Genomic DNA, 16,981 nt, shown 5'->3' with positions numbered 1-16,981 from the left:
GACCCTAGTCTAATGACTGTGACTCCCTGAGACCTGGAGCTGCCATGGTCAGACCCTAGTCTAATGACTGTGACTACCTGAGACCTGGAGCTGCCATGGTCAGACCCTAGCCTAATGACTGTGACTACCTGAGACCTGGAGCTGCCATGGTCGGACCCTAGCCTAATGACTGTGACTCCCTGAGACCTGGAGCTGAAATGGGCGGACCCTAGTCTAATGACTGTGACTCCCTGAGACCTGGAGCTGCCATGGTCGAACTCTAGTCTAATGACTGTGACTCCCTGAGACCTGGGTGTGATTTATGCCCACTCTAATGAGTCCTGTTTTCTCTGTTGGTGTAGGAAGAGAAAAGGATATCCATGTTTACTGCCATCTGTCACGAGTCCATTAGTACGTAGTGGAGGGTGGTCTCAATTACTGTGACTGAGGCCTTGCCTTGTTAAAAACAACTTTGCTAAACTGGATTAAATGTAATGTAGGGCTTTAACCACCACGATACCTCCTCATTAACATTGAAACTGAATGTATTAAGTGATGGTTGTACTAAATAGCGCAGAAGGTTGATGATGGAGTTTTAGTGTATTTTTGGGACAACATGAATGTAAATCGTTATGTAGTCATTACATGGGAATAATGGACATTATGATGTGAGGAGTTCTCGCCCCTATTAGGGTGTAATCAGATAGGTAATGAACTCCACCTCCATCATGGCAATAGTATAATCGGGGCCGGTGTCTGGGTTAATTTGGCCCAATCAGTGATCGTCCTGGGTGAGAGGTGGCCAATGGAATGGGTGGGAGCTTTAAACTAGGCTGAGGGGCTGGGTGGGAGGGGGTTAGGGGGGGTTGTTTTGCGGGTGGCTGAAATAGCACTCATTGTGTGGTTATTAGAACCAAACAAACAGCTCTACATGATTCAAACCAAACATCAGCACTCATTTCTTCATTGTGTTAGAAAGAGTGTTCTGGTGTCGATTATGCTCTTTTGACGTGCACCAAGGAGAATATGAACCCCAGATCCTCATGGCTCTGTTTAGTGTGCTTTCAACTATACTAACCCATCATCAAGATATTCATTGTGGTTGACAACTATAAATCCTAGTCATGGACACAAACTCACATTCCCCTGGCAATGATATGCGAGGACGAATCGTTTGTGGATCCCAATAACTTCTGATACTTTTTTTTTTTTTATGTAAAACTCAGAAACACTGTGTACTGAACAAGTTGGAGGCCGACCAAATACCGCATTCTCACAATAGGAAAGAATCCAGTTGTATTCCAAAAAAACAGACATCGTTTTTCTTGTGCAGAACACACAGTAAAATGAAAGGTTATCCAGAAAGGTCATTTGTGAGGAATTCCATCAGATTCTTCCACACTTTCCCAAGGTGAGAGAGGACATGAAATGAGACTGTAAGGCAGACAGAGCTATTTTCATAACAAGCAACATTAATGTCCCATTGATGTATTCCAGACAGACTCCTAAAGGGCACTCTCAGGCTCCTAAAGGTCCCAAATGGCAGCCTGTCCTCTATAAAGTGCACTCCTTTTAACCAGGGCTCATGCACTCTGTTCAGAAATAGTGCACTATATAGGGAATAGGGTGCCATTTGGGACACATCCTCAGTGTTGTTAGGGAAAACCATTAGAAGAAGAAACTCACCGTAGTCTTTCCCCTTAGTGATCGCCAGTATTCTCCCTGAAGATGCGTTCCTACCGCTGGCGTCCGTGCACAGGATCAAGAGACTCCCGTTGTTATCCGTATGATGCCGGTCCACGGCACACCTGGGGAAAGACAGGAATGAACAGATAAGTGGGAAAAACATTGGAACGCCATGACACTGTCCATCTGCGATGATGCGTTACTCCCTGAGTGTCACCTTGGGGTGGTTGTGCCACATGATAAAACAGTGGCATGCAACGGGGGTACTGTAAATCAATAGCTGCATATCTCACACAGCCAGCTACAAGTAAGATTGATGAACACGTTCTAATGAAACTCATAGCCTACTACAGTCAATCCATGATCAACCTTTTACCATGTCAAGACACAGAACAACCGAGGCAGTAACACACTGAGTGATCTGATCATGTCCATGGTTGAGAAGATACACACTAGAAAGGAATAGGTGCAACAGTCACTCATAATGAACTGTCACTCACAATTAGCTATCACTCACAATTAAAAATGACATACTATATACTAATATTGTGACGACCCTCCCACTCTGTCTGCCGTATTCTCTCTTTGTTGTTCCCTTATTAGGATGCTGGTGGGCGGAGTTGGGAGGGTCGCCAGCTACATGGGAAACACCTGGGCCCAGGTGTTTCCCAGGATAAATACACCACTTCCCCATTCATGGAGGAGACTCTCTCCATGCAGACACTTTGATAGTTTTTTTTGTTGTGTTTCTTGGTGGTTTTTGGTTGTGTGCTTTAGCACCTTTCAAAACCCTGCATTATCACATTCATGCATGCAAAACACTCACTTACACTACTGATTACACACACCATTGTATATTTTCCTTAGTTGCTTTAGTTAATAAATATATATTTTGTTACTCCTTATCTCCATGTTGTCTCCCTTTTGTTACGGGCTTTGAGCCGGTTCGTGACAATATTAATATATGAGAAGATACACACACACACCATAGTGAAGTATTGGGGGGATTCTCTGGGTGGGTACAGGTATCAGGTATTGTGAAGTATTGTGGGGATTCTCTGGGTGGGTACAGGTATCAGGTATGCGAAGTATTGGTGGGATTCTCTGGGTGGGTACAGGTATCAGGTATGTGAAGTATTGGGGGGATTATCTTGGTGAGTACAGGTATCAGGTATGTGAAGTATTGGGGGGATTCTCTTGGTAGGTACAGGTATCAGGTATGTGAAGTATTGGGGGGATTATCTTGGTGGGTACAGGTATCAGGTATGTGAAGTATTGGTGGGATTATCTTGGTGGGTACAGGTATCAGGTATGTGAAGTATTGGGGGGATTGTCTTGGTAGGTACAGGTATCAGGTATGTGAAGTATTGGGGGGATTATATTGGTGGGTACAGGTATCAGGTATGTGAAGTATTGGTGGGATTATCTTGGTGGGTACAGGTATCAGGTATGTGAAGTATTGGGGGGATTCTCTTGGTGGGTACAGGTACTAGGTATGTGAAGTATTGGGGGGATTATCTTGGTGGGTACAGGTATCAGGTATGTGAAGTATTGGGGGGATTCTCTTGGTGGGTACAGGTATCAGGTATGTGAAGTATTGGGGGGATTCTCTGGGTGGGTACAGGTATCAGGTATGTGAAGTATTGGTGGGATTCTCTGGGTGGGTACAGGTATCAGGTATTGTGAAGTATTGTGGGGATTATCTTGGTGGGTACAGGTATCAGGTATGTGAAGTATTGGTGGGATTCTCTGGATGGGTACAGGTATCAGGTATGTGAAGTATTGGGGGGATTCTCTGGGTGGGTACAGGTATCAGGTATGCGAAGTATTGGTGGGATTCTCTGGGTGGGTACAGGTATCAGGTATGTGAAGTATTGGGGGGATTATCTTGGTGGGTACAGGTATCAGGTATGTGAAGTATTGGGGGGATTCTCTGGGTGGGTACAGGTATCAGGTATGTGAAGTATTGGTGGGATTCTCTGGGTGGGTACAGGTATCAGGTATGTGAAGTATTGGGGGGATTCTCTTGGTAGGTACAGGTATCAGGTATGTGAAGTATTGGGGGGATTATCTGGGTGGGTACAGGTATCAGGTATGTGAAGTATTGGTGGGATTCTCTGGGTGGGTACAGGTATCAGGTATTGTGAAGTATTGTGGGGATTATCTTGGTGGGTACAGGTATCAGGTATGTGAAGTATTGGTGGGATTCTCTGGGTGGGTACAGGTATCAGGTATGTGAAGTATTGGTGGGATTCTCTGGGTGGGTACAGGTATCAGGTATGTGAAGTATTGGGGGGATTATCTTGGTGGGTACAGGTATCAGGTATGTGAAGTATTGGGGGGATTATCTTGGTGGGTACAGGTATCAGGTATGTGAAGTATTGGTGGGATTCTCTTGGTGGGTACAGGTATCAGGTATGTGAAGTATTGGTGGGATTCTCTGGGTAGGTACAGGTATCAGGTATGGTCATGGAGCATTTCACTCACCTGCCTGGGTCATGCAGTCCGTGGGCAAATATTTCTGGTGGCTGGTTGGTGCTGTTGAAGTAGGGGTTGTTCCTGGGTATGGAGTAGGGAGCCGTGCAGCAGTCTGTGTCCACGTCCACCCTCAACACAGACCCTGTGAAATCACTGCAGACAGCACACACAAGAAAGGACAACTGGTTAGTTGGGAGGAAAGTGTTGGAAGTAGAAAAACTGTAGCTACTGTCTTGGTTTACTGCTGCCATATTGCTTCATCTTGCCAAATGTTAGAAGGACTTACTGTCCTTTAAGTTTTTGGGAAATTGCCTACAGTGGCCTAAAAAATACCAGCAGAAAGATGGCCATAGAAAGACTCCCATAGACAGATACCTATAGAAAGATGGCCATAGAAAGATATCCCATAGACAGATACCCATAGAAAGATGGCCATAGAAAGACTCCCATAGACAGATGGCCATAGAAAGATATCCCATAGACAGATACCCATAGAAAGATGGCCATAGAAAGACTCCCATAGACAGATACCCATAGAAAGATGGCCATAGAAAGACTCCCATAAACAGATACCCATAGAAAGATGGCCATAGGAAGAAGGCCATAGAAATATAGCCATAGAAAGATGGCCATAGAAAGATGCCCATAGAAAGATGCGAATAGAATGATAACCATAGAAAGATACCCATAGAAAGATGGCCATAGAAAGATAACCATAAAAAGATGCGAATAGAAAGATAACCATAGAAAGATACCCATAGAAAGATAACCATAAAAAGATGTGAATAGAAAGATAACCATAGAAAGATACCCATAGAAAGATGGCCATTGAAAGATACCCATAGAAAGATAACCATAGAAAGATTCCCATAGAAAGATGGCCATAGAAAGATACCCATAGAAAGATGGCCATAGAAAGATACCCATAGAAAGATGGCCATTGAAAGATACCCATAGAAAGATAACCATAGAAAGATTCCCATAGAAAGATGGCCATAGAAAGATACCCATAGAAAGATGGCCATTGAAAGATAACCATAGAAAGATGCGAATAGAAAGATGGCCATAGAAAGATACCCATAGAAAGATGTGAATAGAAAGATGGCCATAGAAAGATGGCCATAGAAAGATTCCCATAGAAAGATGGCCATAGAAAGATTCCCATAGAAAGATGGCCATAGAAAGATACCCATAGAAAGACTCCCATAGACAGATACCCATAGAAAGATGGCCATAGAAAGATACCCATAGCAAGATGGCCATAGAAAGAAGGCCATAGAAAGATACCCATAGAAAGATGAGAATAGAAAGAAGGCCATAGAAAGATTCCCATAGAAAGATTCCCATAGAAAGATTCCCATAGAAAGATGGCCATAGAAAGATACCCATAGAAAGATGGCCATAGAAAGATACCCATAGAAAGATGGCCATTGAAAGATACCAATAGAAAGATGGCCATTGAAAGATACCCATAGAAAGATAACCATAGAAAGATTCCCATAGAAAGATGGCCATAGAAAGATACCCATAGAAAGATGGCCATTGAAAGATAACCATAGAAAGATGTGAATAGAAAGATGGCCATAGAAAGATGGCCATAGAAAGATTCCCATAGAAAGATGGCCATAGAAAGATACCCACAGAAAGACTCCCATAGACAGATACCCATAGAAAGATGGCCATAGAAAGATACCCATAAAAAGATGGCCATAGAAAGAAGGCCATAGAAAGATACCCATAGAAAGATGAGAATAGAAAGATTCCCATAGAAAGATTCCCATAGAAAGATTCCCATAGAAAGATGGCCATAGAAAGATACCCATAGAAAGATGGCCATAGAAAGATACCCATAGAAAGATGGCCATTGAAAGATACCCATAGAAAGATACACATACTAAAGATTCTGACAGAATGATCCCCACAGACTAATCCCCAAATAGCCAACATATTGCCCTTGAGCTTTGACCCCCTGACCCCTGGGTTTCACCTGAGACCGTCCATCTCCTCCATGTCGTCCAGGGTGATCATGCCGTCTCCCAGGACGATGTGCAGCAGGCCGTCAGGGCCAAACAGCAGCTGTCCTCCCAGGTGCTTCCTGTGCAGCTCTGCCACTTCTATCAGCATCCGCGTGGTCCTACTGTCCACCATGTTGGGATTTTTCCTGATCAACAAAATTAAAACGAAAAGTGTTCGATCAAATGCATTGTTTTTTATGTCTATGAGAGGAACCTAGAGTGTATTGTTTTATATCTCTGTGAGGAACCTAGAGTGTATTGTTTCATATCTCTATGAGAGGAACCTAGAGTGTATTATTTCATATCTCTATGAGAGGAACCTAGAGTGTATTGTTTCATATTTCTATGAGAGGATCCTAGAGTGTATTGTTTCATCTCTATGAGAGGAAGCTAGAGTGTATTGTTTCATATCTCTATGAGAGGAACCTAGAGTGTATTGTTTCATATCTCTATGAGAGGAACCTAGAGTGTATTGTTTTATATCTCTATGAGAGGAACCTAGAGTGTATTGTTTCATATCTCTATGAGGAACCTAGAGTGTATTGTTTTATATCTCTATGAGAGGAACCTAGAGTGTATTGTTTCATATCTCTATGAGAGGAACCTAGAGTGTATTTTTTATATCTCTATGAGAGGAACCTAGAGTGTATTGTTTCATATCTCTATGAGAGGAAGCTAGAGTGTATTGTTTTATATCTCTATGAGAGGAACCTAGAGTGTATTGTTTTATATCTCTATGAGGAACCTAGAGTGTATTGTTTCATATCTCTATGAGAGGAACCTAGAGTGTATTGTTTTATATCTCTATGAGAGGAGCCTAGAGTGTATTGTTTTATATCTCTATGAGAGGAACCTAGAGTGTATTGTTTCATATCTCTATGAGAGGAACCTAGAGTGTATTGTTTCATATTTCTATGAGAGGAACCTAGAGTGTATTGTTTCATATCTCTATGAGAGGAACCTAGAGTGTATTGTTTCATATCTCTATGAGAGGATCCTAGAGTGTATTGTTTCATATCTCTATGAGAGGAACCTAGAGTGTATTGTTTCATATCTCTATGAGAGGAACCTAGAGTGTATTGTTTTATATCTCTATGAGAGGAACCTAGAGTGTATTGTTTCATATCTCTATGAGGAACCTAGAGTGTATTGTTTCATATCTCTATGAGAGGAACCTAGAGTGTATTGTTTTATATCTCTATGAGAGGAACCTAGAGTGTATTGTTTCATATCTCTATGAGGAACCTAGAGTGTATTGTCAGAGGCTTGCGTGATGCTTCAATACATTCCATACCAAGGGTGGACAGTCTTAGGGGTCATAGTGTGTGCATGCTTTTTCTCCAACCAAGCCTTAACACACCCCTGCATTAACCAAAATGATCCCTAAACATATGTTGACACTATTGGGGCCTACTACACATATTGAGACAAAAGGTAAAGAACGTTTGAGACATATATTTAAAGGATGTCCTGATTAAACAGAGAGGTGCTCATGTAATGCCTGGATGGGAAAAAAAGCAATTATGTACGTGAGTAAGATGATACCACTGCAGGAGAAAATGCTGACATGTAAAAACAAGCTCACCGACAACACGCCAACAAGAAGAGTGTTTAATGAGCTTGTTGTCTGGAGACATTGGGTTTTAGATTTGACGCTTCATTAAAGCTCAGAGTTAGGACATTATTACGATGTTGGGGTGAATCTCAACTCAAAGCTGTAACTCAAACCCATAAAGTGATGACTTTCCAAGTCCAGAGAAATATATTAACAGCCACAAAATGTTTAATGATGTGTTATTTTGGGCAGGGTATTTAGACAGAGAGGTTCTTATTATTTTCCTTCAGGGTCGTTGCTCTGCCAGGAAGAGATTGACTATTTCACACTGAGTGACATACAAATACCAACGCCATGGCTCCTCCTCAGAACGCCACTGCCGCCAAGATTATAACAGTTTGAAAAATGAAGTCTTTAAACCGAGCAATACAACAGTGATTATGATAATAAAAACGTAATACTTTAACTAGTATAGTTACGAGAAGTTTGTTTTGTTAATCACAGCTTGTTGTGCAAAACTCCAGTATTTGTCCCTCATAGCTTGTTCTCCATGTTCTTTTTAAATAGGGAGCCAATATGTTGTCAGTACTTTTATTTCCAAGACTGAACAAAACTTGTTTTCTCATGGCTCTCTCATGTGTTTGAAACATCGAATAATATTGCAACAAAATTACAGTGCGAATCGCAATACATATAGAATCATGAGAATCACAATACATATCATATCGGCACCAAAGTATCATGATAATATCGTATCGTGAGGTCCCTGGCAATTCCCAGCCCTACTTTATACCTGCAAACATTTATCTCAGGAATATCGACAATGAAATCCATCTTATTTAGGCTTTGCTTGTTTCTGCATCATCATTGGTTGAACCATGTGAGGTCAATTAATGTATCTAGGGGGTGGTTTGGTTTGGTTTCTGCCATTTTACCTGGAGACGGTGCCCACAGGACATAGATGTCAATTCAACGTTTATTCAACGTTGGTTCAATGTAATTTCACAGATTTTACCTGGAGACGGTGTACTCGACCACACGCAGGACATTTCTGTATTATCAGTTGTTGAACCGTAAATGGTCGATGTTTGGCATGGGTTTCTCCACTAGTTACCTGGAGACGGTGTACTCGACCACGCGCAGAATGTGGTCGTGCGGTCCGATGGCCCAGCGCTCCTGGTTGGTGGTGTAGGAGACGTACAGCTTGCCGTTCTTCTTGTAATTGGGGTGGAATGTGAGACCTAGCAGACCCCTTTCATCTCCTGCCTGCAGTCAGAGGACAAATATAAAGGACCAACAAGTTAATTATGTCCCTACTTTTTCTTTCTTTCTTTCTTTCTTTCTTTCTTTCTTTCTTTCTTTCTTTCTTTCTTTCTTTCTTTCTTTCTTTCTTTCTTTCTTTCTGCTGCTTGTGCTGTAGTAACTAAAGTCAAAGCCAACCCATAACCCACAGCTAATCACCCTCCACATTGTCTCTTTCTCTCTACTTTTCTCACTATATTTCCTTCTCTCTCTCTGTCTCCTTCCATCTTGGTCTCTGTAGATACCCAGTGCCCCCCCCCCCTCCCAACCGAATACCCCTCTTCTGTCCTCCCCACATACCGTACCTCCACTACCGCCCTCATTGACTACTGCATTACAAACCATTATAAAACATTTGACTCCTGCCAGTGCTCCCCCTCGATCCTCCTCCAGCCCACCCCACCCCAGCCCAGCCCAGCCCTCTCTCTCTCTCTCTCCAGCTTGTCCTCGGGGCCCCTGCGGCGCCCAGGCCATCCCGGCGGCCTCCATTGTCCGGTGATTTGTGTGTGTAATCTTTGGGGGATATCCGTGAATGCTATGCTGAGTGGCTGAAAGAATTTATTAGCTCACTCGTAGTTCATAGAGAACACAAAAGTGCAGAGTCCTTCAGTCCCCCCCCCCCCCCGCACCGTGCAAAATTTGAGGATAAAGATGGAGGGGGGAAGAGAAAGGGGGGAAGGAGGTAGATGGAGGGGGGAAGAGAACCTAAACAAGGACAGGGCTCCCAGCACCCAGTGTCTTGGCAACATGTTTAGAAACCATCTAAATTGCTTGTGTAATACGTAAACCTTTGTCTCACCCCGGAGGCAGCTACATCAGTCACAACTCTGGTGGTCCTCCCATCATAGTTAGCTGTAATAAGCAGCTATAGCGTTTCAGTCCCTAGGCAATGCAATCAGGTCTTTGTGTTTCTCTCTCTCCCTCTCTTAACAAAAGAATTAACAGAATGCCAGGCTTAGGTGTTAACAATGTTTAAAACGTGCCCCCTTACATTTTTGGCCTTATGTTGTTGATCCCCCCTCTCCAAAACAGCTCAACCCCCATTCCTCCCTCAATAACAGAAGCACTGATGCTGGCTGGCGTGGATGCAAAAAAATCGACCTCAAAACCCCCTAGAATGACTACCTCACTGAAGGAGGCGAACCAGCAGCAGCATCAACATCAGCCAGAATCAATGCCAATCTGCCTGCGTCAACCTCTTGGAATTCCCTCTCAAAATATTTAAAAAGGAATTTAGGCAAAGAGAGCGAGGAGGTCTGGCCTTTGTGTTAGGCCTACAGTGTGGAGGCATTAGCAGAGGTGTAGTCCCGGGTCACAGGCCAAGCAACACAGATCATAAATTGGTTAAAGTGTACTGGATCCCCCAGAAACTGTTTGGACGGCGAAGGGCAGAACCCAGTCAAACATTCCAATGGAATGTGATGTCCGTGTCGTCAGCCCTGTTCTGTACGAGCTAGGCCTACAGTGATCAGACACCGGGGTCCTTTCAATACCGCCGTTAAGATTATAAAATGCGAACGTTGACGAATAAATAAGAGTTCCTCTTGACGAGAATTTATGAGAACTACTCAATGTAAATTCCGTGTTGCTCAAAATAACAGGATTTATGTGGGGTTGGTAGTGAGTCCAATAAACTGCACATTGACAGTAGGACATGATTCTAGTTTGCCACAGACAACCATTCCCGTCCCTCACCTTAAAATGATTGACCCATATGTCAGATTTGGGATGCAGTGACCCGAATTCCCCCCATAAACACTGGGAAGGAGCGGGTCAAGACAAGAATTCCAAAAGGAAGGAGCTGTTTGATCTTCAGCTAAAAGACCACTAAAACACAGAGGCGGTAAATGGGCTGAAATATTAGCTCTCTCGCTAATGACTGCTCGTCATAACCAGAAGGCATACGGACGGCAGCAGCGCTAACACCAGGTCATAAGAAACAAACACTTGGAAACTAGGCCTGAGTTCCAAATGGCACCCTATTCCCTACATAGCGCACTACTTTTGGCCCAAGCCATATAGGGAATAGGGTGCCATTTGGAACACATACCAATACAATCTTAACTCCTGATTAGGAGAAGAGAAAAAATACCTTGGCAGATGGATCGCTATCAAATTACTGCCAAAGCTACAGCAGACATATTGTTGACAACGTAAGTAGGCAGCTCTGCTCCAAGTGATAGACAAAAGAGCTAATTTGAAGTGTTCATGTGTTGAGTATTAGTTCCAGTTAAAATATAAACAAAGTGAGGTTTCACTATCTTCCAGTTCTACTGTGCAGGGTTATTTAGAGGAGAGGTACTGGGTGTACTGCAGTGGAGGCTGGTGGGAGGAGCTATAGGAGGACAGGCTCATTGTAATGGCTGGAATGGAATCAATGGAACGGAATCAAACGGGGTTTCTATATGTTTGATCTGTTTGATACTGTTCCATTAATTCCATTCCAGCCATTACAATGAGCCCATCCTACTATAGCTCCTCCCACTAGCCTCCTACAGGTCCTCTGACCACCCCCTTTTCTGGTCATGGGAGAACAAAGCCTCGTAGCAGGGGGGGACAATGGCCATCGATGATGTCATTGTGACACCTCTGTCAGGCCCTCCACAAATCACTTCAACGCCTTGACTTGAAAACAAGCTTCCCTCCTTTTCTCCTTAAACTGTTCTTCTCCTTCTCCCTCCTTTTTTACGACCACCATCATTCTTCCTCCCAGTGTGGTAGTGGGCTCTGGTGGAATCTCACGGGGCTGTGTCTGTCTGTCTGTCTGTCTGTCTGTCTGTCTGTTGATGCTACACCAACACCTGCCTCCAGATTCACAGCGTAGGCCGGACTTTATTCTTCCGTTTTTGGCCGTTGTTTTTGGTGTCAAGAGCCAGGCGAGGCAGAGTTGGAGTTCTCACATGAACATCAGCAGCATTCCATAGAGCTGTGGAACGGGAGCCGGAGCAGGGAGCGGAGCATAGTGAGTGGCTACCGTTTCCAATCCCGCCAGGCAGCTGCCTTTCTGTTCCATGATGCATGGTTTGGCTCCCTGCATTGTTAGCCCAGCGCCTTTTGATCCTCATTGGCTCTGGCAATCCCTACAAAAATACATTCCACTACGAGGAGAGCTGATTGGAGAAAAACAATGCAGTCCCTTTTACCTCAAAGGCAATCTGAAATGTTCACACTCATTCAGCCCCCCACCTCCCACTGGTTACTCCAGCACAATGAAACCAGGGAGCCAAGTCAACCCCCCCCCCCCACCCCCCACCCCACCTGTTAACACACATTAATCCTATGACAAGGTCGGAGTTTAGACCAGAGATCACTCAGTCTCATAACGAAGGGAAAGAGGAGGAAAAACTAAAGAGACCAAACCACCCAGTCAAATCAGATTGGATGCAAAACCACTTTTATAATGGAGGAGGCAGCCAGGCAATTTCCTGTATCACACGACACGTCGGCCAACGGAGTAATGTTTTGGGTCTACGACTTCATCTTGATAAACTACGACTTTCACTGAACTTTCTCTTGACGTAATCCAGCGTATGTTCCTCTTCCCATTACATAAATAGGATAACAGTAAGATTAACATTGCTGCCCCCCCTCCTTCAGTATCAGCGCTTCAGTTCTCAGAGGGAGTCAACAGTAGGAGTAAGAGCTAATTTATCATCCGCAGGGCACTTATCTCCGACAGTCTGAGAGGAACCTCTGCTCTCTCTGGTTGAGTTAGCCTGAAAGTCTGAGAGGAACCTCTGTTCTCTCTGGTTGAGTTAACCTGACAGTCTGAGAGGAACCTCTGCTCTCTCTGGCTGAGTTAGCCTGACAGCCTGAGAGGAACCTCTACTCTCTCTGGTTGAGTTAGCCTGACAGTCTGAGAGGAACCTCTACTCTCTCTGGTTGAGTTAGCCTGACAGTCTGAGAGGAACCTCTACTCTCTCTGGCTGAGTTAGCCCAACAGCTGTAGATGCAGTGTGACAGAGCACAAGAACACAGTATGAGATATTTGTCTCACAGTGAATATATTTTATTGCGCGTCCGCGCCCCTACCGGGAAGAGGACGCCAGCAAGTGCGTTACACACAATCAAGTAATGACAGGAGGGGAAAGGGAGATTGGGTGTCAGGGAACACCCACGGTGCAATGAAGAGAGAAGGAGAGCCTCCCTTGCTCCCTCCCTCCGGCAGCATTGTGTCTGAGCGGGTCATCTTAATTGTCACGGGGGGGGTCGGCCGGGCCGGCAGAAGGAACCGCAGAACATTACAATCAAAGCATGTGGCAGCTAGGGGAGTCAGGGCAATGATAAACCCTTATCTTCCCCTCTCAGTGAGTCTCACTCCAGCCCACCCCCCTTCTCATCTCCCACTTCCCCTGAGGCTCCTGGGTGTTCTATCTGTATAGAGGGAACTATGTCCTGTTGATGCAGTGAGTAAACACCTCAGCCCCCCCTGGTAGCCCCCTCTGGAAGCCCCCCCTAGTAGCCCCCCTGGTCCCCTGGTGCTGGGGCCCCGTGCAGAGTCTTGTAGCAGCCAACAGCCAACATCACAGAATAGGACTCTGGGGGGCCTACCGGCCGGCCTGCCGGGTCTCAAGCCACTCTTTAATTGTCATAATGATTGTTTTATCCGCTAGCAGTTAGGTTTAATGATGATAAGACAGCAGGAGGGTCGTCCTGGGTTCCCTGTGGGCCTGTTTGCATGTCCATTCGCTGGGGTCCGCTTCACTCCCTGTAATCTCCGCTGTCCTCTTTCTAAAGGAACGGTGGGAGGCATGCGTGATAGATAAACTTCCTGTCCAAAAAGTGTGCCTCCTCCTCCTCCTCTTCCCCATTTCCCTATCTCTGGACACTATCAGTTAACTCTCAAATTCAAAAACTTCAGCTTTCGCCTTGGATACGGATAAACATCATCAGGGGCCATATGTATTAAGAGTTGCCTTTTAGCTCACACAATGACTTTGATTACATGGACAGGGGGAAAGATGATCCCAGATCAGTACTCCTTCTCTGAGACAGCTCTAGATGTAACTGTCTGTGAGCAGGGCTGGGGTCAATTCCATTTCAATTCCAGTCAATTCAGAAAAGAAAAAACTAATTCCAATTCCATTTCCAAATGTTCTTCATTGAAAAGCGTTGAAGAGAATGTCATTGTACTTCCTGAATTGTCTAGAATTTAATTGGAATTGACCCCAAACCTGTCTGTGACACATAGCTAACAGTCAGTGGCAGAAGTGGATGTCTCCATGTAAAGTTGTGTGGTAAGAGCTGGTAAGAGCTACGATAGCATTAACAGGTCCTAGCAGGTGAGAAATTGAAACTGAACCTGAAATTACATGGTAAATTATAGGCCATTTCAAAAGCTTAACAATCCTACACAGCTATAAAGATGATGTTTCCAACTACTGGCACTGGACCTGACGCTGCATGTCTATGGTGCACACTACTGAGGTTGAAATGATGCCTACATGGAATACTGCTCCACTACACCAATCCTCTCCCCGGCTTCCAAGACGACGTCGATAAAGAAATAGACGACTTCCTATTCAACTGTTGCCCAGAAGCTCTGCCAACACAAAGCTACGGAGGAGCGGGCGGGCAGGCGGTGATGATTGAATTTCTTCTTGATTCGCTCTCGTGGGTGTGCTGCTCCGCTTCTCTCTTCTCCCTCTTCTCTCGGAGAAGGTTCCAAACCAAACGGCAGTATAACATATCTTTGAGGGGGGAGGCCAGCCAACCCGAGCCCCAGCTCCAGGCCCCTCTCTCCTCTTGTCCTCCCCTGTTCTCTGGAAGTTAGATTTCCATGATGATGGGAGGTCAGAGCAGACCAGACTGAGTGAGTAAATGTCAGATAGGTGCTAATTCTTTTCAGAAGTACCAGACATGCCAATGGTTTCCTGTCTCGAGGAAACTGCAGCGGAGAGGGACGGGTGACGAGTACTTCTGGTGTGTGTGTGTTTGTGCACCGTGAACACAGTTCATCTCCTTAGACCCCTCGTTATTAGAACGGTCTCGACAGACACCAGATGTTTCTTTAGCAACCGAGGGTGGAGAGGGAAAGAGAGAGGGAGGGAGAGAGAGCGAGAGAATAGAGGGAAAGAGAGAGAATAGAGGGAAAGAGAGAGGGAGGGAGAGAGAGAGAGAATAGAGAGGGAAAGAGAGAGAGAGAATAGAAGGAGAGGGAGAGAGAGAGAGAGAGAGAGAGAGAGAGAGAGAGAGAGAGAATAGAAGGAGAGAGAGAGGGGGAATAGAGAGAGAGAGAAAATAGAGAGGGAAAGAGAGAGAGAGAATAGAAGGAGAGAGAGGAGGAATAGAGAGAGCAAGAGAGAGACAGAGCGAGAGAGAGAGAAAGAGAGAGAGAGAGAGAGAGAGAGAGAGAGAGAATAGAGATGGTGTAGACAGGCTTGACTACTAAAAGACAGATACAGCTGGTCTTCCACTGTTGTGAGAGGGGCTATTGCTGTGTGAAATCATATCATACGACACCATTTATCAAAATAAAGTATTGGCCAGTGACGTGTTAGTCTGATCGTTTTTCATCTTGTGGGATTGTACAGAGCTAACCTGTATGGAAACAGCTTGGTGAGGGAGAGTAGAGTAACACTTAAAAAGCCATTTATCCACCTTATACGAATTAGCAGCACATTAGCAATGTTCTCAACGTGTGTGCTAAGCTCTGTCTGGAAGTCTGGAAGGAAGGGTCTTGGCTGGTCGGAGTTATCAGACGAGAGAGGTAGGTCTTAGAAGTAGAAATGTTTGAGGAGTGCCCAAGACTGTGTTCCACTCTCTCTCCCTCTCCTCAATGTTTGCAACACAGAAATAAAACCACGTAAGTGTCACTCTCCCTCTGTGTCCGCTCCCTACATTGATAGTTAACCGTTTTGGTGTTAAAACTGGTGTTAAGGTACATTTACATTGGGAAGACACGGGGCGAACAAGTACCATCGCTTATATGTGAATTAGGGTTTGGAGCAGTCTTCAGGTGCCCCGGTGGGTCCTGGTCAAAAGTAGTGCACTATGTAGAGAATAGGGTGTCATTAGGGATGCGTGTTGTGTTCCTCACTGACCTTGAGTCCGGTCTGCACCAGCTTGTGGATGTCCAGGAAAGGCTCTTTCAGCAGCTCCATGTTATGGGTCAGCACCCGGACGAAGCCCTCCTTCTCCAGGACAAAGAGGCGCTGGGATCCGTCCCCACAGTGCACCACGGCTACTGGCTGCCTCAGCCCACTCAGCACCCCTTGGGCACAGTAGCAGTTGTGCTTGTGCTTCCTGGGCGGCCGGAGTAGGAACGAAAGGTCAAGGATCCCCGACGGATAATCCCGTTGAGAGAGGAGAGGAAGGAGGGAGATGGAGAGAAGGAGAAAGAGCGAGTGAGCGTGAGAGACAGGTAGAGAGCGAGAGAGAGAGCATGAGAGAGAGAGAGAGAGAGAGAGAGAGAGGAGGAGAAAGAGAGAGAGAGAGAGCGTGAGAGAGAGAGAGAGAGAGAGCGAGAGAGAGAGAGAGAGAGAGAGAGAGAAAGAAAGAGAGAGAGAGAGAGAGAGAGAGAGGGAGGAGGAGAAAGAGAGAGAGAGCGTGAGAGAGAGAGAGAGAGAGAGAGAGAGAGAGAGAGAAAGAAAGAGAGAGAGAGAGAGAGGGAGAGCGAGAGAGAGGAAAAACAAAATACCCCCCACAATATACATACACTGATTGAGTTGACTTGACAGTAAGTTAATACCAGTGCTTTACAAAGTAAGAGTGAAGCAATAGCATGACACGATGGGAAGGGTCGAGTTAGAGTTTAGACACTTCCATAGGCAGTGACTTTGATTCATGCGCATTGGGCACACACACACACATACATACATATGTTACTCCACGGGTGAATTTAGTGGAGCAATGCTTAAATGGGGGATGAGGGGTCTCCAGCTGTGCAACAAGTGTTGCGTAAAACCACAGTTCACATTTGATGTGGGAAACAGAACATTCAAACTCCATTATACAACATCGCGAC

The 16,981-nt window shown here is 45.1% G+C and overlaps 1 protein-coding gene across 2 annotated transcripts in view; it reads right to left on the bottom strand.

The window, feature by feature from the left end:
* Nucleotides 1–16,981, bottom strand: part of LOC110533191 (hedgehog-interacting protein) — a 55,397-nt gene that overhangs the window by 21,231 nt on the left and 17,185 nt on the right. For both annotated transcript variants that reach the window (XM_090187631.1, XM_090187632.1), the window contains 5 exons: nucleotides 16,059–16,260; nucleotides 8,828–8,979; nucleotides 6,131–6,304; nucleotides 4,153–4,296; nucleotides 1,666–1,787 (listed from right to left, as the gene is read on the bottom strand). In XM_090187631.1, the coding sequence (XP_090043757.1) occupies nucleotides 1,666–1,787; nucleotides 4,153–4,296; nucleotides 6,131–6,304; nucleotides 8,828–8,979; nucleotides 16,059–16,260 (794 nt within the window). The remainder of the gene's footprint in view (nucleotides 1–1,665; nucleotides 1,788–4,152; nucleotides 4,297–6,130; nucleotides 6,305–8,827; nucleotides 8,980–16,058; nucleotides 16,261–16,981) is intronic.

This window comes from Oncorhynchus mykiss, chromosome 10 (genome assembly GCF_057628025.1).
Source record: "Oncorhynchus mykiss isolate SJ-2025 chromosome 10, ASM5762802v1, whole genome shotgun sequence".
NCBI classification, from domain to species: domain Eukaryota; kingdom Metazoa; phylum Chordata; class Actinopteri; order Salmoniformes; family Salmonidae; genus Oncorhynchus; species Oncorhynchus mykiss.
The sequence above is the reverse complement of the archived record's forward strand: the minus strand, read 5'-3'. Positions and strand labels throughout refer to the sequence as shown.